Source organism: Eucyclogobius newberryi, unplaced genomic scaffold (genome assembly GCF_026437365.1).
Source record: "Eucyclogobius newberryi isolate DKJ021-1_F unplaced genomic scaffold, fEucNew1.0.hap1 SCAF_21, whole genome shotgun sequence".
Classification (NCBI taxonomy): domain Eukaryota; kingdom Metazoa; phylum Chordata; class Actinopteri; order Gobiiformes; family Gobiidae; genus Eucyclogobius; species Eucyclogobius newberryi.
This window is the reverse complement of record NW_027315846.1, coordinates 20,086,219-20,114,172: the sequence shown is the minus strand read 5'-3', so window position 1 is coordinate 20,114,172 and position 27,954 is coordinate 20,086,219. Positions and strand designations below refer to the sequence as shown.

The 27,954-nt window shown below is 41.9% G+C and overlaps 1 protein-coding gene across 1 annotated transcript; it reads left to right on the top strand.

Annotated features, from left to right (window-relative positions):
- Positions 1–835: 835 nt before the first annotated feature.
- On the top strand, positions 836–27,341 carry mnat1 (MNAT1 component of CDK activating kinase). Its single transcript, XM_072458354.1, has 8 exons — positions 836–1,017; positions 9,565–9,717; positions 10,064–10,137; positions 10,286–10,389; positions 10,468–10,608; positions 11,327–11,458; positions 17,083–17,204; positions 27,191–27,341. The coding sequence occupies exons 1-8, from the start codon at positions 929–931 to the stop codon at positions 27,303–27,305; spliced, it is 930 nt and encodes a 309-aa protein (XP_072314455.1). The 5' UTR covers positions 836–928; the 3' UTR covers positions 27,306–27,341.
- Positions 27,342–27,954: the final 613 nt, after the last annotated feature.

Here is a 27,954-nt window from a genome sequence, read left to right as displayed (position 1 = left end):
ACAGAATAGGCAGATTTAAAATAGCCTTAAATCGAACACACTGTGCAGGTAAAGCAAAAATAAAAAATAACAAAAATAAAAAGATGATATACTCGTAGGTACAATAAGTGGCTATGATAGGGCAGTGGGCTAACCTTTTCATAAAAATGTAGCTCTCTGAATAATTCTGTCACCATAAACGACTTTTACTCCTATTTGAGTAATACATACTTTTCCGTGTCATATAGGCTACTCTACTCGAAGAAGGGTTTTGGTTACTCTTCCCACTGTGAGCAGGCTCTACAAGTGACAAAAGCTTTATGTTGACAACATTAAATGATATGATAAAATGTTCTCATTTTTGAGGGTACCTCGATTAGGCTACTAGAGTTCTTTCCTTAAGGTATTCAATTTTACTTTAACTTGTTACGTCCAGACACTTTTAAGGTTAGTTCCCCCTATCAGCCTACTTTTTATACTGGATCACTTTGTACTTGAGTAGTCTAATATTATGTTGAAGTCACTTTACAACCAGATTTAGCTTTCCCCCCTCTGGATATTATCAACTTCATTCTTGTTCGAATATGAGTCTAGAGATTTTATTCTTATTTTCTAGAGTTTCTATTTATTTTCTATTCAGTTTCTTTTAACAAATTGAATCCGTGGTCAACATTGAAATACAATGTCTCCTACTCTGGGAGAGCTTGAGATATGTATTCATAAAACCAGTACAAACGAGCTCTATGATAGTCCACCTGGAGTGAACGGTGAAGTGCGCGCGCTCAAGCTGGAGCTGAGGAGAGCGTTGAACGGATAAAGCGGAACCTTTAACTGAGCCGTGTTTTTACCCGGACTGTATTTTGAGAAACACTCACCCGGAAGCAGCAGTAAACAGCCAGTCGCTCTGTCTCGCTCACTTTTCTGAAGTTTTCGCTTTCGTGCCAGAAAAATGGACGATCAAGGCTGTCCCAGGTGTAAAACAACCAAGTACAGAAACCCGTCTCTGAAGCTGATGGTGAACGTCTGTGGACACACGCTGTGAGTTACGCACGCTTTTCTATCGATCACGCTGTGCAGCAAAAACGGACTTTATCATTCATTTCATTCTTGTAACCTTGTGTTTGAGTGATTATTTGAGCGAATGTCACAGATATTCTTGATGATTCATTAATGTAATTTCCGTACCTGCCTGTCCTTCTGATCAGGAGTAAGATCCTGATCTGGTACATCCTGATCAGGGGCCAAGTCAGTGGTACCAACTGCGTTCTAATATTGCGTTGGACAGTAAATAAACTACTCTATAACAGTACAATAAAGTAGTCTTAGACATCTTAGTCTTGCATGTAGCCCATTCTGTGCGTAGTGTCCGTGACTTACTAGAACTTATGTTGCCTGGAAAATCCAAAATGATATATCACCGTATTTATTTATTTTTTTACTCTTAGGCAGCCAATCCTGCTCAGTAAATGCAGTCACTTTTCCCTTTTGTCCCTGTCCAGTCTTAACAACACTGTCTAGACACACAATTATTGTACGCCTGTTTGGGAGGGATGTGCTGACTAAAGGTGGGAGATATATCGAAACATTTATTTTCTAGACTTTCAATGTTGGAAATTAGCTGAATACATGCACCAAAATACATATTCAGAATACTAATCTGAAGTAACTGTATTCCGGATCAGCTACTGTTTCTTTTGGTGTATTAAGAATACAATTATAGTTACATTGTGGTATTTGATCATCCAATTTTGGCTTTGAACTGCACTGAATTGGTGAAAAAATACATGCAAGTGCACATGCAATTTTCAATCTTATCTTGTGGGAAAAAAGGTTTCATTCCTATGTCATGTTTTCACGCTATTACTGGTATCTAATGCAACTCAATGTGAAAGTATTCAGAATACAGTACTCTGATTAGACTAATTAACAGAATACCTTACAAAATACATGTACAAAATACAATTTACGTAGGTATTCAGTATTTTGTAACTAAATACATTATAATACAGTATTCTTCCTAACACTATTGATGATAGTGTCTAAATTACCAAAACATGCAGTATAAACTTTCAAATATGGGTATATATAGACAATTCTGCACTTTTGTGGTTGAATTAACTGTCCATTTACATTTTGTGCTATACTTGTACTTAAACAGGCATGTTTTATCACATGTCTGACAGATTGCCATAATATCTTCTGATTATTGCCATCATCATAATCCTATATAATGATAATAAAGAATACCGTAATCAGCTGAAATAAGGATACTCTTGTATAGAATGCATTTGTCTCAAACTGTTTATTTTTGGTGAATATTGAGTCACGGACTTCTAAACCATTACCTTTTAACTACAACATACTTTTGCATACCATTTGCAATGCAAAGTTTTACTTATATCCCAGAATTATGTGACAATCTCTTTCATCATTTCTAAATATCAGATAAATCAGAGGTCTTTTGCAATTGTTGAAGGCCGTGAACTCTGTTCTACTGCCTACATGTCCAGATTCTTTGTATTGGAATAAAAACAATGCTGACCAGAATGCAAATGTGACAATGGGTTAATAAACTGGTAACAAAGTTTACTTTTGTAATAGAGCAATTCATCAGCAGATGCTTGTGTTGTAATGATTACATAGGTTGCTATGTATTATCTGTGTCCACAAAGGAATTACTTAAATTGAGGCCCAGTTTGTAAACTCATCCATTTAATTTACCAGTGTGACATGGTACACAAATAGGATTATGCTTTTGACTTTAAAATTTGAGTATGGACATATTCAAGACAATTTAGAGTAGGGATGCAACATGTTAGGTGTTGCAGATACAGGAATCCTGCTCCATAAAGGCCTATCCCTTCTATATTTGAACAGGAAAGATGTTGTAATGTAATAAAATGTATGCTTTATTAGAAGTAGCATAAAAATAATAGTGGTAACATTTGTGTCTGTTCTTCTGAGGCTTAAAACTAATATTGAAATTATATTGATCTTGAGACATGCATCAAGATAATTATTAAATTGTGAGAAAAACTGTATTGTTGCATCTCTAATTTAAAGATTACCTGAAATGCCATCAAAATGAAATGTTTGATACATTTATGACATAAAAGACACATAGTCTTGATCAGATGTTCCTACTGCTTATTTTATTTAGCATTATAGCTACTGCATTTCTTAAACAATATAAATTAAAGCCGCAAGCGGCATCCAACTGCCCTCGCGGGCCGCCGGCCTTCCGACTCTGCTCTCTGCATTTTACAGAGATGGCGCTAACGCAATTGTCTAAGAACTAAGACAGTGACACATTGGACATGTACAATGCTGTGCTTAACCAGTGCAAATGAAGACAAATATCGGTCAAATGTGCAGCTCCAGCGCACAGAGACCGTGACACTTGGAATAAAAATATGGATAACTTTTGATGCCCCGCTTGTGTAGATGATTCTCCCCAAATATGAACTTGATCGGATAATCGCCCTAGGAGGAGTTTGTTAAAGTGTGAAGTGTAAAAATGTGGTCATTTTAGAGATTTTGCGGTTTCCCCATAGGGATAACATGGGATGTTTCTGTCATCGCTACGGCTACGCTTTACCAAATATGACTTTGGCTCCCATACTTTTATTTTGGGGATGGCAAATGAGAATTGTGTGCAAAATGTCATGTCATTTGGAAAAACTCTTGTTTATAGGCCACTCTGAAGGCCAAATAGTCCAAATTCTGCGAAAAGTTTGCGGCTCAGCTGCACAGAGACCGTAAATGTTATCCATAAAATTTGAATAACTTTTGATGCCCCACTTGTATAGAGGAGGTACACCGATTTTGAGATCGGTGGGCCAAACGCACTAGGAGGAGTTTGTTAAAGTGTGAAGCGTAAATGTGAACATTTCAAGGATTTGGCGTTTTTCCCATTTGTGACAGTATATTTGCAGCTCCACGGCACAGAGACCGTACCACTTAAAATCAAAATATGGATAACTTTTGATGCCCCGTTTGTGTAGATGATTTTCCCCAAATATGAGCTTGATCGGGCAATCGCCCTGGGAGGAGTTCGTTAAAGTGTGAAGCGTAAAAATGTGGTCATTTTAGAGATTTCGCTGTTTTCCCATTTCTGACATATATTTGCGGGTCCGCCACACAGAGACCGTAGCACTTAGAATCAAAATATGGATACGTTTTGATGCCCCGCTTGTGTAGATGATATTCTCCAAATATGAACTTGATCGGACAATCGCCCTAGGAGGAGTTCGTTAAAGTGTGAAGCGTAAAAATGTGGTGATTTGAGCGATTCTACGATTTTCCCATAAGGATAACATGGGATGTTTCTGTCATCGCTACGGTTACGCCGTACAAAATATGACTTTGGCTCTCATACTTTCATGATCAGGATGGCAAATTAGAATTTTGTTCAAAATATCATGTCATTTGGAAAAACTCTATTGCTTATAAGCCACTCTGAAGGCCAAATAGTCAGAATTCTGGGAAACGTTTGCGGCTCCGTCGCACAGAGACCGTAAAAGCTATCCTTAAAATGTGGATAACTTTAGATGCCCCACTTGTCTAGAGGACGTACACCGATTTTGAGGTTGGTGGGCAAAACGCACTAGGAGGAGTTCGTTAAAGTGTGAAACAGAAAAATGTTGATATTCGAGAGATTTAGCGGTATTCCCATAGGGATAACATGGGAAGTTTATGTCATCGCTACGACTACGTCGTAAAAATTAAGGCATTTGTCTGATTGGCTTCCAAAATAAGTTGTCCAACTTTGCAGCTGCGCCGCACACAGACCGTAAAAGGTATCTCCAAAAATTGTATAACTTTAGATGCCCCACTTGTCCAGAGGACGTACGCCAATTTTGAAGTTGGTGGGCAAAACGCCCTAGGAGGAGTTCGTCAAAGTTTGACGTGAACAAAATGGCTAACACAGCGTGTTTTCATTTTCAAAGGAAGATGGCGGCCATAGGGTAAGTCTGGGGGCGTGGTCACAATGATTTTTTTTTTTTGTCCTCACGAGAGGAATGCGTGTCCCGAATTTCGTAGCTTTACGACAAAGTTGACCTCGGGGCGTCTCCCATAGGCGCAATGTATTTTGACTTTTGTCGGTGGCGCTGTCGCGCCATTTTTTGACGAAAAAAAAAATGGCCCAGAAAAAACACAATTTTTCGCCGATTCTGAATTTTGGGCAAAGTTTGGTGAGTTTTTGAGCATGTTAAGGGGGTCAAATTAGAGATCAAAGCGCTGAAGAAGAACAAGAAAAATTAAAGCCGCAAGCGGCATCCAACGGCCCTCGCGGGCCGCCGGCCTTCCGACTCTGCGCTTTCGACTTGATAAAGATGGCGCCCTTATTGTGTGTTGAATTAAAAAAGAACTTGACAGACGGCGACACATTGGACATGGCCAATCCAGTGGAAATGAACACAAATGTCGGTCAAATGTGCGGGTCCGCCGCACAGAGACCGTGACACTTGGAATAAAAATATGGATAAGTTTTGATGCCCCGCTTGTGTAGATGATTTTCCCCAAATATGAGTTTGATCGGACAATCGCCCTAGGAGGAGTTCGTTAAAGTGTGAAGCGTAAAAATGTGGTGATTTGAGCGATTCTACGATTTTCTCATAAGGATAACATGGGATGTTTCTGTCATCGCTACGGTTACGCCGTACAAAATATGACTTTGGCTCTCATACTTGTATGATCAGGATGGCAAATTAGAATTTTGTGCAAAATATCATGTCATTTGGAAAAACTATATTGTTTATAGGCTACTCTGAAGGCCAAATAGTCAGAATTCTGGGAAACGTTTGCGGCTCCGTCGCACAGAGACCGTAAAAGTTATCCTTAAAATTTGGATAACTTTAGATGCCCCACTTGTCTAGAGGACGTACACCGATTTTGAGGTTGGTGGGCAAAACGCACTAGGAGGAGTTCGTTAAAGTGTGAAACATAAAAATGTGGTAATTTGAGAGATTTTGTGGTTTTCCCATAGGGATAACATGGGAGGTTTCTGTCATCGCTACGACTACGCCGTAAAAATTAAGGCATTTGTCTGATTGGCTTTTGTGATCGGGACGGCAAAATAGAATTTTGGGTAAAGTTTAGACAATTTTGATAAAACTAATTTTTGACCTTCAATGTTAATTTAAAGGTCACTCTGTAGGGGGCGCTATCGCGGCCATTTCAATTTTGTCAGCCTAAACTGGTCCAAACTAGAAAGTTTAACAACTGATTCAAATTTGGTCCTAATCGGACTTGTTTTGATCAAATGGGAGCAATTTTTAGATCTGCAATATTCCAAAATAAGTTGTCCAACTTTGCGGCTGCGCCTCACACAGACCGTAAAAGGCATCTCAAAAAATTGGATAACTTTAGATGCCCCACTTGTCCAGAGGACGTCCGCCGATTTTGAAGTCGGTGGGCAAAACGCCCTAGGAGGAGTTCGTCAAAGTTTGACGTGAACAAAATGGCTAACACAGCGTGTTTTCATTTTCAAAGGAAGATGGCGGCCATAGGGTAAATCTGGGGGCGTGGCCACAATAATATTTTTTTTTTGTCCTCACGAGAGGAATGTGTGTTCCGAATTTCGTAGCTCTACGACAAAGTTGACCTCGGGGCGTCTCCCATAGGCGCAATGTATTTTGACTTTTGTCGGTGGCGCTGTCGCGCCATTTTTTTAGGAAAAAAAAAATGACCCAGAAAAAACAACATTTTTCGCCGATTCTGAATTTTGGGCAAAGTTTGGTGAGTTTTTGAGCATGTTCAGGGGGTCAAATTAGAGTTCAAAGCGATGAAGAACAAGAAAAATAATAATAATAATATTTTTAGCAAAAACAATATAGCCGTTTCCACTATAACAACAAATTATACATCGTTTGAAAGCTCTAAGCCTTCCCCATGCCGCCATGGGGTGGAATCATCATTACGAGCGCTTACGCGCTCGTCACTCCCTATTCCGTCGGGATGCCCCGCCCACTCCCCATAGACTTCCATTGATTTGAGCAGATACAAGCATGGCCCATGCCTGCGGCATGGATTCTCGCGTACGGGACGATGCCAGGAGGGTTTTTGGAGGAATGCAGCGCTTCGCGCTGCTGTTGTCAACAATTAGTGAATGGGCTACGCCCATTCACTAATTGTTGACTATTTCTGTCATAGCAGGAGTAAGTATGCATGATCCATGCCTTCGGCATGGGCTAGTTCACTGTACTTGCCAGGGGCAACGGGGTACCAAACATGCGGGCTGCGCCCGCATGTTTGGTCAGACAGTTGCAACGCTGCCTTCGGCAGCGTTGCGGGAGCAATAGGCCCTCCGCCCTGCTGGGGCTCGGGCCTAATTATAGTGGTTGTGAAAAAGGTCAAAACAACAATATTAATATTGTTGTTTAGCAATAAACAACAATTTTAACTCGGCAGTAATTAATTGGTGAGTTATGTTGATATATTTCTCAGACATTTATAGAGCAGATTCACATCGACATTGTGGTGTTTGTGTGTAAACTGTGGCTGGACTGTGAGCTGGTTGGGTTTGTGGTGCAAACAGGTGAGCGCCCTGTACTGTCCATGGTCGTGCTCAGAGATCAGGTTGTAGTTTACTGCTCCAGCCGCCCTCCCCTTGCTGTGGGAGCTGCTGACAGCTGCAGATGGGACTGATACTGTGGGACAGGTGAGAGAGGCGCACCCTGCGCTCCGGCCTGGGATAGTATGTCTGTTTGTCATGTGGACACTCTTCACAAGAAAGACGCCCAGTCTCCTCCCTGCCTCTTAGGGGCTCTGTTCTTTGCTCTGTAGTTGCACAAGATTTCCCCAATGGAGACTTGTGTTGTGTGGTCCATTTATGGGGCAAGGGGCAAGCTACGCCCCGCGCCTTGTCCTGTCCTGATGAATGGGCTCTTTGTGGGCCTGTGGAAACAAGCTGGATCCCCCTGTCTACCTCCATATGGCGGAGCTCTGCTGCTCCTGCCTGGGGCCACTGTGAACATCTGCCTCCTGCAGCTCCTCCTGCTCCACCAACTGGACACTACACAGTAGACCAGTGCATGCTGTGTTTGCTATGATGTAGGAAGAAAATATATTTTAACTGTAACTGTAAGTTCAGGCTACTCTAGTGTAATGTTTTGTGTATGTGTACTGTCTGAGACCCTTATCTGAGATGTTTGCATAAACAACTAAAGTGACTAGCAATGCACATTTCACTTTACCGACCTTTACATTACCTTTGTGTGTTCTCCTGATAAAGTGAAAGGGCCTGTAGGGTGACTCCTTTGAAAGGTGCTTGACATTTATGTATATTCAGGCTGCCACTGCCAGGTAATATTCAGTGTCATTTAAGTCTAATAGTTGTTAGCTGTCCAAAGCACAACAAGGCCTTAAGCCTCTGGTAGATGGCTGATGATTAGCAGCGTGAAGGATCTCTTGTGGAAATAAAGCTCTCCTTGAGCAAACGTTTCTTCAGGCCAGACCCAACAGGGAGCTCCTGGAGCACTGTGATGGGTAGACGCGTTTGTATACTGTACAGCTGATTGATGGCTGTGCTTGGGGCCTTTGACAAACTAATTATTTAGAAAATTTTTGCCAGAAGTAATGTGATTCATCAATGTAATGTAACAGTAGTCATCTTTACTATGAAGAAAAACAAAATCCCATCAGGGTTTTCTTTATATCATTTTTTGGCCAGTAGGCTTTATTCGACTGGACAGCTTAGTGTGAAATTGGGATGAGAGAGAAGGGAGGACATACAGTAAACTGTCAAAACTCAGAATTCAAACTCACACACTGCACATGGAGCTGGCATGTGTCCTGCCTTAACCACTTGACCACCGGGCAGCACCCCATTAGTGTTTTCATTATGTCAACATGCCTTGTACAAGTCAACTATTCATTCTCTGTTCTTAAAAGGTTTTTGAAATATCTTGACTGTTCAGCACAAAGTACATTAGTGAAAAATTGTTACAGATTGAAAATGAGACGCATGCTAGAAAATGTGTTGTCATCTGTAGACATTATGGCTATCAGAAATGTGCCAATACATGCCGATCAAAGTGTTACTGAACTATGAAATATACTTTACTTTATTCCCTTTCCTTATACAAACGTTTCAACTGCATGTTTGTCTTTTTAAAGATATTTTGCAACCTTTTTGATATTTTTTTAACATTCTAGATTATATTCTCAATATTATAATTTAGTTTATCCCCAAAACCGCAAGTACGCTGCTATTCCCGATTTATGTTTCTATACATTTCAACATCATCTTTATGTTTGCATTTATACTTTACCTCAGTTAAAGATTTGAAGAATTGTATTTTTATTTACCTTGGCTGAATTCCTAAATCATTATGAATCCTATGTTCTGTTAAGAAAACCAAGGAGGATACAGACACTGCACTGATGTGGTGTCAGACTAATTTCCTTCTGTCTGAGAGCGGCAGCAGCATAATCGACATTCCAATCATAACCCCAACCCTCTCTGAGCACTCAGCCCATTAGCACCCACGGCGTCCTCTGCTCCTCCAGGCACTACTCTCGGCACTGAAATGAGGTTTAGCAGTTTGGAGGTTCACCTGAAACTTCTGTGTTTGTCTGCAGATGCGAGAACTGTGTGGAGATGCTGTTTGTGCGTGGATCAGGGAGCTGTGTGCAATGTGACACGCCCCTGAGGAAGAGCAACTTCCGTGTGCAGCTCTTTGAGGACCCCGCGGTGGACAAAGAGGTGGAGATCCGCAAAAAAGTGCTGAAGCTGTACGTGTGAGGGCTGTGGGTGGGGTCAGTTTATGTGTGATCCTGCCTCCTCCCTCTTCTTAAGCCACCTTTGTCTTTCTCATTACTGTGTTTGTTTTGTAGACAATGAGTCTCCCCGGGGGGTGGGGATGGGGGTGGGGGGTAAAGGCTTTTTCCTTGCCAGGTTTTTACTCCTCAGCCCCTCCCCGCCTGTCTCTCATCTGCTCTTTAATAGCTCCTTAATTGACATCTAATGTGTGTCTGTTAGGCAGCGGGCAGACATGCTGTTATAAAATGGTTGATTTAATGGGGGTTATTGATGTTGTATTTTTTTTCTTATGGTTTCTATGTTGTTCTGTCCTGACAGATATAACAAGAGAGATTTTGACTTTCCCAGCCTTCGTGAATATAATGATTATCTGGAGCAAATTGAAGATATAGGTAAAAGAGCACTATATTCAATTCCAAAGCTCTCCATTTCTGTCATAAATGTACATTACTCTTTCTCATTATATTTACTGTAGATGCTTTGAAGCTGTTATTATTGTGCAGTCTTATGATGTATCCATTATTTATTTGTCATTGTCAGTGTTCAATTTGACAAATAATATCGATGTGGAAAACACCAAACAGAGGATGGAGCAGTACCAGAGGGAAAATCGGGATGTCATCCAGAGGAACAAGGTCAAACTGGTGAGTATAGACAATGAACAGCAATGAACTGTGCATCAGGCCAGCGTCTCATGTGTTCTGGATGTGGTGTTCCTTCAGACTCGAGAGCAGGAGGAGCTGGAGGAGCTTTTGCTCCTGGAACAACAGGGTACTGAGCAGCGCAGACTAGATGTGCTGCAGGAGGAGCAGAGGCAGCTCCATGCCAAGAGGAAGAACAAGCAAGCTCTGCTAGATGAACTGGTGAGTGTCACTCACACAGGCGTCACACATGAGGTACCTGCACAGGCGACAGGTGTCACGAGGAGAGTGACTAAGCACCTCCTGCCTCAGGCTTCATTAAGAGCCATTTACTGCCCATTGTGCCAATGCCCCATTGTTCTCACTCTAATTTCAGAGCCCTTTGGCTCCATTGTGTTGAGCTGTGGTCTTTAGTAATAATTGTTCCTGAGGTGTGGGCTACAGAAGCATCAGGGACTGAGCCTAAACCTTGTGTTTGTTTGTTTGTTTAAAGCACAGGGCTGTTGACTGTAGCCCCCCGGGGGTCTCTTATGAGCTCTGTCATCTGTACCTCCCTGTGGCTCCAAAACACATCCAACTGTGGCTATTTTGTCACATGTTTAACACTTGAAATCAACTCTGCTAATGTAACAATGTTATTCAAATAGGAATTGTTGCAATTATTTTATAAATGTACGATTGTTAAGGATGATTGGCACTGGACACAGTAATCTTGCTATTACTTTCAAACTTCAAGTTAATTTGGTCAACCCAACACTTTCATGGTCTTGCTGTCCATTTGTGAACTATGTCCTGGACGTTTCCAAACTTGTTCGTCTGAGCTGGCAGCTGTCCAAACAGTTGACCTTCAAATTGCTGCGTTTTTTCTTCTTCATACGATTCAAATGTTAAAACTAAAGTGCCAACTAGGAAAGTGAGTGTTTTCTATGTGTGTTTCCAGGAACAGTCTCGGCTTCCTGCCACCATCTTATTGGCTCAGCACAAGGCCCGTGCTGCCCAACTGGAGACAGAGATCGAGCATCAGAAGCAGAGCGTCAAACCTGCCAGTCTGTTCTCCACTGGGATCCAACAGGTAAGGTTCATGCCTTCAACTTGAACATGCTCCACATGTGTTATCCCATATTTGAACCATCCTTCAACAAACATGAGAATGTGATAAAACAAAAGGGGTACATTTATCATGTTGAATTACGTTATTGTAATTCTGTATGGATAGCAATGTGCAAATGCATGTTAAAAATACTCCTAATAATTGTTATTTATTTTCTATTTTAAAGAAAGTATAAACATAGAAGACAGAACACTAACAGAGAGCGAAAATTAAGAATACAAATAAACATCAACTAAACATCAAAAGGAACACAATCATGGCACATTTAAATTAAAATCCCATTTGGTCCAAAGTCTATGAAATATTTAACTTTCAAAATTAAGTCCAAATGTCATTTCCCCCCCACTTATCTAATATTTGTTTTCTCAGTCCAGTACCTGTTGTGTCGTCCATTTAGTTGTGATGGCCTTTTTTCCTGCTGCCAAAAAGTATTTTCCAACCTAATCCATTACAGTTTTCAAATTGAGAGGCACAGCAACGTCAAAAATAGTCTGTCATAGTTAAAAACAATGCAAAACATGTAATCGTGGTTTGCCTCCTGGCTGCCAGTTTCTCTAACAGTCAGCATGTCCTTGAATAATGTGCACTTTGACAAAAAACAAAAGATGAGACCAGTATAGTCAAAAAAAGAAGAGGAAGATTCTTCACATTTCAGAAGGCTGAGGCTCTATTTCACAAAGCCCTCGTCATCTTATGGCCACTAGTGAAGTTAGGTTGGACATGTTTACAATATTTATTAAATACATATTATGATTATACATGGTTATTATATTAATATTCAGTATTATACCATATAATTGGGTGGCATGGTAGCACAAGCACTCCCGCTTCACAGCAAAAAATCGTAGGTTTCCGGTTTTCCCTACCACTTAAAACATGTACAATAGCCCCTGGTTAACTACAGGTCAATAATAAAATGAAAATAAAGATAGAATTCACACCATCTGGATGATCAAAAAATATTCTGTTCAGTAAGAGCCATTATTAACCCTAGAGCTGGGCAGTATTGTTTTGAATGACTATTGATTGTGTTTCAATTGTCCTGTAACACTTCAATCTGACTTTGTGTATCACCTCACGGTGTCTCTTGCGGAGAGAGGTTGTTCAGTATCAAAGCTTCTGTGCAAAGGTGTTTGTCTAAAGCCAGATGTGGTGGATGGAAAGCAGTGTTGGGTTGTGGTGGTACGGTTCTTTGGGGCTGAAGTTGCTGATGCAGAGGAACTCAGTGATGGTGTTGGCCCTCCTTCATGTATTCCTCCATTACTCGTTGCAGAGCTCTGCTGGGAAAGCTGTGGCGCTGCTGGGGAAATGTATCTCTGGGTTTCCCTCAGTCCAGACTAGAGCAGTTGTTGATGAGTTGGTGATGTTTCTTAACACAGCAACATGTTCCTGGAGATTGTTGGAGTGAATGTGAATCTGCCGAGTTGTGGTCCCTTGGTCAGAAAGTGTTCTTTTACTCTGAATTAGACATTGCAATGCGTGGTTTCAAATGTAAACTAATTTGTTAAATGAAAACTGTTAAAAGTTTACATTTACATATTTCAGTTATAAGTAAAGTAATACATTATTTCCACATGAAGTTTTTTTGCCAAGGATCCAAAATACATTTCTCCAATTAAAAATACATTAGTTATCATCATGTGTTTCCCAGGCGACTGTTTTATGCCCTTATTTTCCCTGCCACCTGCATTGTATTACAGTATTGCATAATTAGACATTGTAATAATTGTATTCATTGAGCAGAGTTGGAATTACAGTCAAGTGAAAGTAAATGGTGTGAGTTGGTTGTGAGTTGGTTGTGAGTTGGTTGTGAGTTGGTTGTGAGTTGGTTGTGAGTTGGTTGTGAGTTGGTTGTGAGTTGGTTGACTGTTGTGTGTGTTTGTGAGCAGAAAGTTTACAAGTTCTTTGGACAAATGTGGAAGGCCTTTTAATAGTGACAGTGATGAATGGACATGTGCTGATGCTTGACCTCTGTGGTGCTGGTGATGAGTGAGTCCCCCCCTGTAGCCCCTCTGCTGGCAGCTGCTTCACCCTGGGGCCAAGGTAAGCCTCGCACAGTGCCATTACATATGGGCCTGTTTTCAGTCTGTGGGTGCCCAGGGGTGACACTCGTGTCACAGTTTCTCAATGCCTGAGTCTTTAAATACAGCTGACCTCATGGTGTGTTGTGTGGTGTCAGGTTATTTACTGTGAGGAGCTCCACAGTGATGCAGCAATGACTGTCCATACTATAGTGCTGATAAAAGGGAGACAACCCGAGGATGGTTTACTGAGCCTAAAGGAAAGTGGTCTTTTCCAGGTGTGATGTGAAGTGGGATGGGCCTGGTCTTGCCCCAGGAATGGTCTGAAATCATTGACTAATCCCTCACTTTGTAGATGCTGTGTTGAATGAAGCCAGACACCCACAAGTGCAGGCTTAGACGTCGACATACAGGCACAGGCACTGGGTGCACACATACAGACATTTTATTCTTTTGAAGTATAAAGTGTGTTTTCAAAAGACATCCGTGCAAATGAAAAGGCCCTCTGAGATGAGGCTTTATGTTCACTGTGTTCAAACAGACAGATGCAGAGCGACGTTATTTTATGTTTACTATTTGGATTAAAAAAATATCTTTGATGTCTGATATTCTTGTTGTCCTCAGCACAAACTTTATGAATCTGTTGTTGGACAGAAAACGTTGCTGAGGGTCAGTCCTTGTTTACAGGCGGCAGAGCAGCTGACATACTTGACAAGGCTGCTGTGGTCTAATGTTGGCACTCGCACACAAACACCAGCCTGTGCGCTGTATGGGGTGGAAAATGTTCATCTAAACAAAGAAATTAAGCTTAATTAATGGTAGGCTCAGTGGTATTTGACCTGCACTGAAAACATTTGTGATGCTGTTTGCGCAGACATGTTTGGCTCAAGTAAGTTGCCCATTACAGTGTAGCTTCAGCACTTGTCAGAGCAGATACAGCTTTGCGTTACTTTGCTCTGAACCACAGACTGGCCTAACCTGTTCTGCCTACACGCCTTCCTACCCCCCAGTATCCTTTTATCTAGAGAATGACAACGGGGAAGTGTGCTTTGCTTTTTGCCAAGGAAGTACAGAATGAATAGACGGTGTGAACTTCAGGAACACTTAATGGCTTCTCCAGCTCAAGGGGAGGTTGGTTTAAAGGGTGGATTCTGAGGCTTGATTGGCACTAGCACATGTGGGCATTCACACCTCTGCCCCAGCCCTGTCTGACTCTGGCTGTCCCGTTCAGTGACGCCCAGCCCAGGGGAAGGAGGACTTTTCAGCTTTAGAGGCTTTGTGCAGGGCAGCTGCTGCTGGTCCAGGCGGTATATATTTAAACCTGTGAGGCAGGGGGTGGGCACTCGCGTTTACACTTGCTACTTGGTGTGCTCAGTCTGTATGCAGTCCAAAGCCTTTCATCCTCACAGAAGCACAGGCAGCAGCAGTGCAGAGGGGGAATTCTCTAGTCCAAGCGCTGCCCTCTAAACCCTATAGGTGCAGGTGTGTCTGATGGTGCTGATGGTGGCTGCAAAGGACCTTGGTGTGTTCTGCTGAGTGGCTTGGATGAAGGACAACCGAACACGGGGGGGCACTGTCCAAGCTGAGATCTGTACATTATACACAGTCTGCAACATTTACACAGTGGCTCATTTCCAGAAATCACTATATTGGTCATATTTATGCACTAGAGGTAGAGGCAGAGTTTGATGTTTACTTTCATATATTCCTTTTGACTGCTTCATAAAAAGTCATATCAGTGTAAGGCATCACGACGTTTTGAGACTACTTCCTGAGCCGTGCCTTTTCTGTTGTATTGGTTGTTATTCCTCTCAAGTCACCATTAGGGATTTCAAAACATATCTTTAATTAATTATACTGGTTACAGTTATTCATTAGTGCTGCCCAGTGGTCGAGTGTTTAAGACGGGGGTGTCCAAACTTTTTTCACCAAGGGCCGCATTTTGAATCTTGTATGGAGCACAAACAACCCAATCGATTTTGAAAGTGAATCCTTCAAAATTTTGTATTTGACGAATACAAAATTTGATTTTGTAGTTTCGATGAGCCTCCACACCTTTAATACTACTTGGAACACTAATAGTAGGTTGTTATAACTTGAATTTGTCCAATTTTACAGTAAAAAGTACTACTGTTTGTTGGTTTGGACCAAGCTGGAGGGCCGCCAAAAAATGGTCTGAGGGCCGCTTTTGGCCCGCGGGCCATAGTTTGGGCATGCCTGGTTTAAGGCATCAGCACACGGAATGTTGTGAGTTCGAATCCCAACTCTGACAATGTTCTGAATGTCCTCCCTTCTCTCTCATCCCCCATTTCACGCTCACCTCTCCTGTCTAATAAAGCCTTCGGGCCAAAAAATCCTTTAAAATCAAATCAAAATAATACAAAACATAATATATTCATTAGAGCCAAAAACAAACTTTTTTTTTTTTTTTAAAGAAGCAAAAACAAATTTATTTCAATTCAACTTTACTTGCATTGACGTAATTATAGAGGAATGATAATAAGGTAGACAATCTGTAAATTATAAATTCCACAGTTTGATTTTGTGTAAAATCCTGAATAATCATAAAACTGTGATGTTTCTTGATATTTTGTAATCTGTAGTCATTACTATTAGTGCAAGTACTAGCACTAAAACTAACTAGTTTAGTTTAGTTTTAGTAATGATCATTTGCTTTTCTCTTGCCCATGTGGCAGTATGTAAATTTGGATGGTCTCAGGGGCTACATTCATGTGTCTGGGGCCGCTCATATTGTTAATAACAGCACAGATTAAAGCGAGTGAAGAGTGATGCTGCTGTTTTCTGTGCTGGGGGCTCCTTGATGAGAGAAGCAGATGTTTGTATTGGCTCTGCAGAAGCATGCCCCATTTGTTTCACAGAGGAGTTTTATGGACTGGGTGAACAGGCGTAACCTATCAGACAAGCAGTGCAAATACAGAAATGCTCAACTAAGTTATTAAGGTTTTCCATTTTCCATTACAATTTAATCAAGCAGACATATTGTCTTAAACTTAGATCATCCAACTTTATAAGTGTTTAAATTCCATCTTGACGTTTTAATTGTTGTATGAGTTTGGCCCTCATTGACTCAAAAGGGGAACTGGGAAACACTGAAAGTGTAAAGATAAACTGTATTATTTGTGCATAAAGTCAAGGTTTTGCTTCAAACTAACAGCTTATTGTGTTAGATTAAGTTCTATTCCGTGGTACAGGTAAGAAGGGTTGTTTGTTACTCAGAATGGTCCGTAGAAGCTTGCTGACATTGTTCTTTGTCTCCAGATAGACATGAGCAGAGAGCAGACTCAAAACAAACCGCTTTGTCTCTGTGTGGTGGTTAGCTTCAGAATAAAACGTATTTGATATTTGAATAGCTGCATTTTCTGTCTGTTTGGTCTCAGTTGTTTTGATTTAGCTGCCTCAAACTCTATTTTGGAAACAGAACTGAGAGTTCCATTTCCCCCCTACTGACTTCATCCGAGATTCGTAGAACCGTAGTTACAAGTAGTAGTAGTTGTAACTTTAATTTTACATGATTGTATGATTGTATTGTCTCTCTTTGTTTAGAGCCAGACGGTGTCTCTTCAGCCTGTTCCCAGGATCGAAGACGTTTTGTACCAGTACAGGCCCCTGAAGGTGGACACATATGGACCACCTGTACCTGAGCTGGAGCAGCTGGGGAGACTGGGGTATGCACACACACTACTGCATATTTATTGAATATTTATTTTCATTCAAAAACTGTCCCAATGTTGGGTTGAATAGAAGAACAACCAGGGGTGTGTCTAGGTGCCACCATAGATGCGTAATTCAAATGGAAGCTTTGCAATAGTAATAACAGTGCAACTTCTTATTGATCATCTGCAGTTGTGTAAAAATGTCCATATTTTACATTCACTTGCATTATATACCTGAGCGTGTATTACTTTTGTCTTTTCCTCAATGCTACACTGCAGAAATACATCATGTAATACACTAGATTTTTATCTCTGGTTTCTTAGTCCAGGTTAGTATCGTGCACCAGCACCTTTCACCAATGCCCACACAGTTAGAAACACTCCCGTTATCGGGCGAGAGAAGCACAGTGAGTGCTTGGAAATTGTGGGGGACCTTTTGACTTTGCCTGCATGAGATTGTGACCTTGGCTTGTGATTGTGAGCAGTCTGCTTCAGCAGAAAGTCTTGTGTCTGTGTACTTAGCAAGAGGATTTTCCACATTTTATTAAACCTTATTTGTTAGCTTTAGAGGAAATTGATTGTGTGTCCACAATTGTATTTGCTCTGTTAAATATACACGTCAATCCTTGGTACAGGTGAAAACATTCTGCACTGGCAGTGGTAGTTTAAGCACTTATTTACATGATGTATTCTGTTAAGTGCTGAGGTCCAGCTTCTGGCTGGAGTGATCAATATGCAGATGAAACACATCTCAGAGTTTTTGCTGTGTGCTGTGCTCTGAGAGGCACATACGTTTAGAGACAGGGTGTGACTGGGGGGCGCACAGTGTCAGCAGTTCAGTGTCCAGTAAGACCTTGCTCCAACATAAAGATAAATGAGCAACGGCAGTCCCTCAGGTGTTTGCCACAGTGACACTTCCAAGTATGCATAGACAAATCACAACTCCCAAGGAGCAATGCTCATGCTCTGTTAAGTAAAGTAAACTGTATTGCTGACTCTAGTGCAGTCAGCAGTTTGTGTGGTTCAGCTAAGTTTGGGGTTGTGTGCAGGCGCAGATACATTCCGTACCCCTGACAGTGTCCCCTAAACCTGGAATACATTTACTGTCCCCCTCGCACACTCTCAGCTCGGTTATTGCAGCCCCAATGTTTGGACGTGCTGTAGTCTGTGATGTGGTCAGTATTCAGTGAGAGAGAGGGGGGGAGAGAGAGAAAGGGTTGTGGGCGGTGGGGCAGACAGAGCTCAGAGAGGTCCGCCCTGGGACCTCTGAGGTATTATGCTGCAAAGTGTGAGTGGATGAGCTGAGCGCCTGTGACGGGTACTGGAGGATTTCAGATCAGGCCGTTTGTCTTGGTAAAGGTGGAGGTGACAGCTGCTCCACTGCTCCTTTTTGCTGGACACAAGTATCAGATGAGACTGGAGTGTTCAGCCTCTAGATTCTTAAAGTCTGTGATTGTGGCCTCTTTATGTACTCTTTTACCTCCACAACACGTGTCATGCCGTCTTTTCCCATTGGGCTAAGTAATAGTGGTACATCCAGAGTCTAGCTTTCACAAGTTAGAACGGCCCCAAAATGGCATTCATAGAAATTCTATTAAAGACAGCTGCAGAGGGCCCCCCAAAAGAGCCTGTTGAGGTTTGTGACTGTGAATAGGAATACAAAACTATGTTCCACACAACTCAAGTCAGTTTGGGTTCCAGTAAAGTATAACGCATTCAGTAAACAAAAACAATCAGAAGTAAATTGTTGTTTATGAGTCTGAAAGTCTGGGAGTCCCTGCTAAGACTGCTGCCCCCGCGACCTGGCCCGGGATAAGCGGAAGAAGATGGATAGATGGATGGATGTTTATGAGCACAAACAAAACCACATGACTCTGCAGCAATAGCTCCTGTTGAACTCCGACTGTGATGACTTGTATTCTCTCACAGGAACATCCTCTTAGGCCCATACAAGGAAAACAAGTCCTTTCTGATTCATACACATATTTGAATCGTATTTCCACAAAATACTGCTTTCTCCGAGAATTGTTTAAACCACTGAGCCTGTACTGTAGGTGATGAAAGACTGTCCAGGATCCCGGACAAGAACAAATCACGAAGACGGGTGTGGGGGTACATGGGGGGAAAGCGAAATGGGCTGCAGACCATTCAAAAATCCAACTTAAACCTCAAGTGCTGACAAGGAAAGCTTGCCAGAACAGTTGTTTGTTTTGGCACTGGTCGCCCTAAAATGAGGCCATTTCTCTGACAGAGGCCGGTCTAGAGGCTTTGCCAAATGCCAGTGTGTATAATATTTAGACGTTTTTGCTTCCTCCCCCACACTGCACTGCATTTTATAATTGGTGGAAAAAGTGTGTTTTTTTTCTGTTGAGAGTGCTTGTCAGGCGCTCGTTCTTTTGGATGGGGCAAAGGGAGCAGTTGGTGTTTGGTGTTTAGTCTGGAGCTCTTCTCTGGGGATGGACCTTCTCCACAGGAAGTACCTCCACAGAAAGAAAGCACCAACTAGAGTATGCTAGTGATCTGTATTCAAATGTATTTAAAACATCCATTCACAGTGTCTATTTTTCAACTAGCTCATAGTCAAACGCAGAGACCCCCAGGGGCTTGTTTTTTGAATGATGGCAAGCCAAATGACTTGAAGCGAACAGTAACACAGGTAGGACTATGGTATGGCTGTGCATGCCCCTTTAATGCCCATAACCAACATCCAACCAAACGGTTGCTCCCTTTTCAGGAGCATGTGGTTAAGCGCAACAGCTTTCCTACATTTATTGATGGTGTCCTCTTATATTTTGAATTTAGAAGCATAATTTTTTTTTAAACTGCTACATCGTCAACTTTGAATCAAATCATTCAGAGCCTAGATTACCGGTGCTGGGGATCTTCAGTCAAGGAACAGTGACAAACCTGTAAATGAGAAACTGACAATTCTGAATTTTAGTTCTATTATCCTGTCATTTGAATGGGTATATAGTTTTATTGGTGCATAACATATAAATGTAAAGCCCAGCTCTGCTTTGCTTTCCTAAGGGCACTTAACTCCCTGTAGGGTGAATTCTCTACTGTCAGGGCTGTCAAACCCACAGGCAAGAGTAGTGAGCGAGGACGACAGGGCACAGCACTGCGGCTGAGAGGAGAGAGCACAGGTCAGGGTAAGAGGGAACAGGAGGTGGTCGGTCTGACTCCATAGAGACTGGCAGGAGCAGAGTGATGGCACCTTAGAGAGGCTGTTCTAGAGCCTCCACACTCTCGCTGAAGCTTTGAAGCCGGAGTTACGAGCTTCAGGGAGCATGACCTCAAGTGAACTCCTCTACAGCGTTGCTCTTTTGATCCATGAATTGTTCAATATTGTCTCAAAGCAATTATCTTTGCGCATTCAGATTGAGATATTTTACCCGCCTGTGTCACTTTAAGCTTGTTTTAACAGAATAAAAATGCTCAGGTAAGTATAACTGAGTTTTCTGTAAGATAGGATTGAAAGCAGGTCAACCTCCACAGATTGACTATTTGCATTTAACCAAAAGAGTTCATGTCTCTAAAAGTGTGCAGGCTTCAGTCTGACAATTTGACTGGCAAATCTGCCCCTGTCTGCAAAGTGTCTTCATTGGCAACCCAAAGGTTGGCTCTGATTCCCCTCTGCTGTAGGTGTGCGCGCCTTACAACAGTGGATCAGAAGGAGAGCTCGGCCATTGTCTGGTCCTCCCCCACCCAGGCCATTATCAGTCTCTGTAAACACGCCATTAACAGACAGAGCTATGGAGGCAGCATCACTATTGTTTCCCTCCAATAGATCTGAGCAAATATTGATCTTCTCATGAAGTATGACTCAAAATACTCTGCGCTGCCACTGACCGGAGCTTTTTACATGTTGAACACCCACAGAACGGAGAGACTGCACCTGAAGCTGTCCATTTGTTTGCTGACTTGTTTTGATAGTTTATTTCCTAGACTAGACTACCAGAGGGTCAGCAGACCGCACACCTCTGGCTAGTATTTTAAACCAGATGTTTTGGTGTGGAGTCGTTTTCAATAGAGAGGCCAGTGTAGAATTGCCTGGTGGCGGCCCTCCTCAGAAGTGAACACATCCAGACACACAGCTCCTCACAGAAACTGTCTGTGCTCTTTGCCCCTGGGGCAGCGGCCCCTCTGTGTACCCGAGGATTAGCAGGCTCATTTTCTCATCTTCGTAGCTGCAGAAAGCAAACAGACTCCTGTCATGTAGCTGTGTGGACCTGCCACCTCATGCTAAGAAGCTTGCCCTCACTACTTTGGAGGAATTAATGTAAATTACTGTTCCAACTAACTACTGACGTTTCTGCACACTTAACAAATTGAACCTTGTAGGTTTACTGAAATTTGTACCATGATGACTTAAAAAGAAGTATATGGAAGCAACTTGGACTGAGTTCTAGACCCCATCATCTCTAACAAACAAAGCTATTTTAAATATAACAATGTCCAGACCCTTTTCACACTGCTTTTGCATTTTTGTCATTGCCTTTTCCCAGCTCGGTGTCTAATTGAAATCCTCTGGTGATGCTCCTGTAACTGACACCTGTGAAGTCCCATCCCCTCCCCTTCTGTCCATTCTTCATTGCTGAGCTGCTCTATTCCCACTCGTGTCATCGCTGTGCGGTGGCTCTGTTCCTGTTCTTAGGGTGTGCCTGGCCATTTACTGAGCAGCATCTGTCCTGCCTTTGTTTATCGACCCATTTGGTGAATGCTGACTTTAGTGTCACTCATTGTGCCCCACATCAGGCTGCTTGCTGCTCCTCTGCAGGGGAGCCTATCAAATGGCAGCTCAGGTGGCTTCAGTGCCCTGTGTTTTACTGAGAGGCGTGTAAGGAGTCAGTCAGCCTCTGCTGCCCTCGTAAGGTGAAATGTCTGCATTGCAGGAGCAAAAGACCACTAAAAAGCACTGCAGCACAGCATGTGGCAGAGGTCCAGAGTTAGGATTCACAGGATCATGTCGGGACAGTGTAGTAAGAACAGAATGTTTTTGTATGGGTATTGATGTCTTTTGGATTATTGTTGAAAAAGTTACAGCAAATTACGTTCTAAAATTGTGATCTCTGTCCAGCAAGAGATTACGAAGAGGAATTGGCAATCCGCAATGACATACTTTATATATGCTTTTGTGATTTGAGGTTAAAAAGTTAGTGTAACTAAGTGTTAATATTGTAAGTCAAGGAATGACTGCCTATATATCATTAATTAAGCTGAGATATGTTTTTGTGATGAATGCCAGTGAGCCCAGCAGCAGACGAGGGGTGACAGGTGATGAGTGACTCATACATGACACAAAGAAGAACATTACAGGCGTCTCTTACCATAGAGGACACAATCTCATTGAGAACATATTCGCGTCATCCTCTCAGCAGGCAGCACCTCTGTTGGGCCTGCTGGTGCTGTGAAGTTGACTGGTAGAATAGACACAGATCTCAGAGGAAGCTGCGCTCAGAGGAGTAGTGTGACCTCTGACCTGTGCTGATGAGGCTACTCTGTTGACAGATATAGTATACCTGTGAGAGCCTGGCCTGTCTGCAGGGGCTTGGCCTCACTGAAGCTCAGTCTGTCTAACCAAAGCCAGTGGGAAAATGCTCTCTCTGTTGGTCTGAAGCAGCATTTAGTCAAATAAACCGATGATGAATGGGTTGTTTTTTAGCATGAATTGTCTTTACAGCTGCTCATTTTGGCAAAGACGTCCTTCAAAAAGAGTTGATCGTTTACATATTTAATATATAAAGGTTATTAAGGGATATAATTAGTAATTTGGATGATGTAAAACCATACCTTCTCCCATGCCCATTGACAAACATGCGCAAGTACATAAAGCAATGTTTATGTTGGGGCAAAATGTCCCAGGGCAGATTGTGGGGTGGAGGGCGTGGGGGGTGGAGGCGGTGCTGTGTGTAACCAGACCCTGTGCAGGAATGTGGGGTGTTGTTGAGGAGTGAGTGGGTTTGGGGCAGTGCTGGTAGTACGGGTGATTAGGAGGGGACAGCTGAGTCCTGACCCCTTTTATAATGACAAATCATCTGACAGGTGTGTGGCTCTGCACCCTGAGCCCCCGTCATTCCCAGGCCAGGAGCCCCTCTGGTGGAGCCTGGTGCTAAAGGAAGACTTCCGGACTCTCATTGGTATACAGAAGCTTGGACTGAGATTTCTGAATTATGGAGCACATGTAGTCAGTATGTCAGCTGCCTTGGTAAATACCCGTCTTTAGTGAAGTGCTTGAGCTTTTCATAAAGGTTCACTCTGTAACTTTTCAGGTGGGGGGTCTTTGTTTTTGCATTGTCTTTGTTCTCATAATGCACTGACTTCACTCAAACTTTCCCCAACCTTTTCCTAATCCATTTGAAGCCGACACAACTTGTCTGGACACGTAACTCTGGTTTTCCCCTTGTCAGCCCAAAGACAGCCTCAGTGCCAGTCCCTCATGGCCACACTCTGATGTAATGAGAATGTGGAGAGGAGAAATATCTTTTTTTCCTCAACGTTTTTTCTGGTATGCCCCTGAAAGAATCCGACAATTTTTTGTTTTCAATTTACATAGCAGCTAATTAGGATTTACATTTGCAACAGAAGTGGGTTTGCATAGATTCAGAGCAGATGTGCTACCTATCTATTACTATGTACTAAAATGGTCTCAGTTTGGTTCAGTGTGCCTTAATCATGATATTAATAATTCAGAATCATAATCGATGTTATGCTTTCATATTTGATCATCAAACTCATCTGATATTGAATTGCAATTGCAAAATGTTGGTTTTAAATGATTATTTATTCGAGGGAAAGGGCTATAAGGTCTGAGTTTCCATCCGCATTTACAGAACCAGACATTTATTACAACGGTCTCAGAGCTTCTCAAGTAGAGAAAGGTGCTACTTTTGTGACAGCAGTTAGCAGTTCTTGTGTGTAGATCAGATTTGTGTTGTAATATTAATTTTTTTAATCAAACATGATGGTGGAAAGTGGCTTGCACTCACAGCAAGAAGGTTCAGAGTACGACTCCCTCCGCCCAGGCTTTTCTGTGTGGTGTTTGCAAAACATGCACCACAGCTAAAATCCTTAACAAGCCTAACTCAAGATCTGGATATGGGGCAGCACTGTGGAGTCCACTGCTCCTGACAGAGCGTGACACTGAAGGATGGGTCAAATGCAGAGGACAAATTTCACTATGAGAACAATAAAGGGTACCTTAACCTGCTGTAGCGCCTGTAACAGACAGTACACTAACTGTTCACACCCCCCGCCATCAGTTGCACCTCAGAGCATCCCACTGCAGGACAAGAAACTCCACACTAACAAAAGCTATTCTCCTGTGTCCGCTCTTTTGGAAAGCCCCTGTCATATTCCCCTGTGACGAACACTGTCACACTGTCATTCATGTCTTCATGACCTGCACCCCCTCAGCCACATAATGGGCCAGTCCAGAGTGACCCATATTTACCCAATAATACCAAGCTTTGAAAAGGCTTGGATCAAGTGTCTGCTAATGCTCCAGTGGGGCCGGGGGAGTGAAAGATGTTACCGGCTCGAGCGGCTTGGGTTTCAGGCCTCTGAACAAAGCAGAGAGGAGGAGGTGATGGTGGAGGGCGAACAGCAGCCACGGCTCCTTGGTTAAACAGGGTTAAATGTGTTCTTGTAGTAGTCTTACAGTTATGTTACTACTAAGGTGTATTTTTCACAGATAATAACTCATGTGAAAGCAATTTATACTGAGCTGTGGGCTTGAAATTGACAAAACTATTTTTGGAATAAATACAATTTTGCTTATGTCTCAAAATGACACAATAAACATGAAAACATTGATGTACCGGGTAGTACTAATTGAATACGTTTTCCCTGTACTTGATAAATGTATACTTTATTATATTTATTATCAATTAATTTTGCATTCCTTTTTTCTTCTTCTTACCACTCTACTAATTGAGTATTCAAATATGTAATTTGGGGTAAATGGGGCTAAATGTCCTGAGCTAAGAGAACATAGTCATAGTATTGATTTCCAATTTGGAAAAGGGCATTAAGTATTTTAGTTTAGTTTTTTCCCCTCCTCCTTTTGTTGTTTTGTAACAACAGAGTGTCATCGGTGTTGGTGCCTTTGTTGCTTTTTTTGTCTCCATAACCTTCTGCCTATTATAGCTGATAGTAGTCATCACTTTGTCATCAAATAAACCTAATAAATAAATCATATGGTATGATCCTTATACAGTTAATGACATCAGGATATTACGCTCCATATTATCTCCATTCCATTACAGTGTCTGCTTTTAACAAAGTACAGCACAAATTAAGTAAAATTTAAGTTTAAAAAAAAATTGGCCTTTTATTGTGACTGTACACTTTCAAGTACAGTTAAGCGACCAAATATTTTCAGATTGAATGTTTCGCCTTGTTCCCTTACTTCTGCTGAAAATGGACTTACTGGAAGAAAAAGCAGCAGAAGTAATGGAGCAGGACTGTACTAACCTCTGTGTTAAGGGTGAGCAGAGGCCAGACAGAGAAGTGGCTCTGCAATGATGATACCCAAAGGTGATTTCAGCTCACACACCCCTGCCCCTCACCCCCACGCTCCTCTGGGGCAGGCAGGTATAAGGTTACACAGGCCTCTCAGCTTTCTTGGAAGGAATGACCACATGAGTAGCTTGGGGATTAGATTAGCAGGAAGAGCAGACTTAGCCAGGCTGTAAATAGCCCACTTTTTTCACCATTAAAAAGGCACAGTACAATATAATCAATAGGCAGCACTCATCTGCAGCAGGAAGCCATCTGAGGAGGCATGTGAAGTGCTCTGAAGGACAAGCCTTTGCTGCGCAACCTAATGAAGTTAATATTAATCACAGGCTTATGCTTAAACTGCTGTTTGCACAGTGGGCTTTCTGTGTCAAATACCTCACTGCTTTCACCACCGCAAGACCTTCCATCTTCTGTAACCATTTATCTTTTTACTGAACCAGCTATCCAGTGTTTTAGACATTTGAAATGGTCGTCTCATTCTATAGCGCAGGTCTCAGTATTTTTGCGTTGTCTCTTTGGCCTCCCACAGGGCTAGGGTTACTCTAGCGGACCCTCTTCTCTCTTTCACAGCTCTTGAGTGGTCTAGAGACTTCTGTTAAAACATAAGTGAACCAGTCAATGGTAAACAAATGCGTATTTTTCAATGTAAGCTGTTTTTGCTGTGCTCACAAGGGTATTTTCCAACGTTCATTCAATGTTATTGCTTCAATAAAAACAGTATTATGTGGCAGAATACTTTTGGAAAATGTCTATAATGCAATTAGAGTTCCAGTGTTTAACTCAAGATTCAGTTTACACTGCACATTTAAGTTTGCAGAAATGTTAATACAAGCTTAGAAGCTTTTTATTGAACTATATAAGACCTGCAGATATTTTGTTTGCATTACCTTATATTTGCAGTCTTCTCAATTTTCTATTGTGAGATTTGATTAAACCCATGTCAATTAAAAACATTGGTAGAGAGAATATTTCACTGAATAAACATCACTTGTTTTTAAAGGAAAATACTGAAGCTTGTTCCAATGTATCTGATAATCTGTAGTAAAAGGCCTTCGCACTGAACCAAGTCTGACATGTTTGTGGTGTGGCAAGCCCTTCAGAGGAGGGTGTCCATCAGAACTGTGGAGACATGAATTAGCAGCTCCAATGTTTTTCTGTCTGTGACTCAAAGTAAAAATAAACAGTTTTGTCTTTGCTTAAGAATCTTGAGAGGCTTTGGCTGCACACATCTGTAAGCACTTAAACTAAAGGACACCAAGAACACTTTAATAGAGGGGTTTTTCAGCACAAGGTGTTCCACTGTTGCTCTGTGCTCGGTCTGTCGCAGCTGATCTGCTCTGAGGCCAGTGCAGAGCCAGAGAAAACAGAGCTGGGGTTTTAGCTGGGAATGAACTTGGACTCTCATTACACTGAAGGAAGTTCAGTGAGTGTGTCTGTTTAGCAGACAGCTGACTGACCGGGGCCCTGTGTTGCAGGTATCTGAACCATGTGCGTGCAGCTCAGCCACAGGACACCGCTGGAGGATACACTACGGCGCTGGCGTGTCATCGGGCCATTCAGGATGCCTTCAGTGGCCTCTTCTCGCTATAGACCTGAGACGTCTGCTCAGGGCCTGAAATCTGAAAAGGTGATATGTAAAGTAAAACTCAGTTTTTTGAGTTATGATTATTATTTTTTTTAAATCCAAATAAAATTCTTATGAAAAGAATTGCAGTGTATTGTTTCAATTAAAAAAAAAAAATCCTTTTTATGCAACCAGAGCAGAGGCACACAACCTTTTTTATCTGGGTGACCGGTTTCCCTATAGCCAGGAAAAATACAGAAGTTTTTAACCTTTGCTCTTTATGTGCTCATTTCTAAACAGCTGATATACCTTTTAGGATGACCTTAACATACTGTACAAGTATTAGGCCTAATTCTAAACCAAAAGCTAAATTGTCACATTGACATAATTATAGAAAAGGTTATGAAAATGATACTTAACACCGTGTGGAAGCAAGACTGCAGTGCAGACAGTATATATCCATTCCTTTGTGCACTGAAAAAAAGCGTGTCCCATGAGTTTAAATGGTAGTAAAGATATTGAACAATGAGTTAAATATGCACTTAATACTATGCTAGCCTTTTTCTCCAATATAATTTATTTTAAAGTCTACCTTTTCCTGTTCACTTTCAAATAGATATATTTTGTTAGTGTTTGTAAATATGTCATGATTTATTCATGACGTGTTTATGAATG

Bases quoted from the DNA above. Each gene is read 5' to 3' on its own strand.
- mnat1 (XM_072458354.1), top strand. From the start codon at position 929: ATGGACGATCAAGGCTGTCCCAGGTGTAAAACAACCAAGTACAGAAAC. The intron at 10,609-11,326 runs GTGAGTGTCACT...GTGTGTTTCCAG, and splicing joins AAGCTCTGCTAGATGAACTG to GAACAGTCTCGGCTTCCTGC. The intron at 11,459-17,082 runs GTAAGGTTCATG...CTCTTTGTTTAG, and splicing joins TCTCCACTGGGATCCAACAG to AGCCAGACGGTGTCTCTTCA.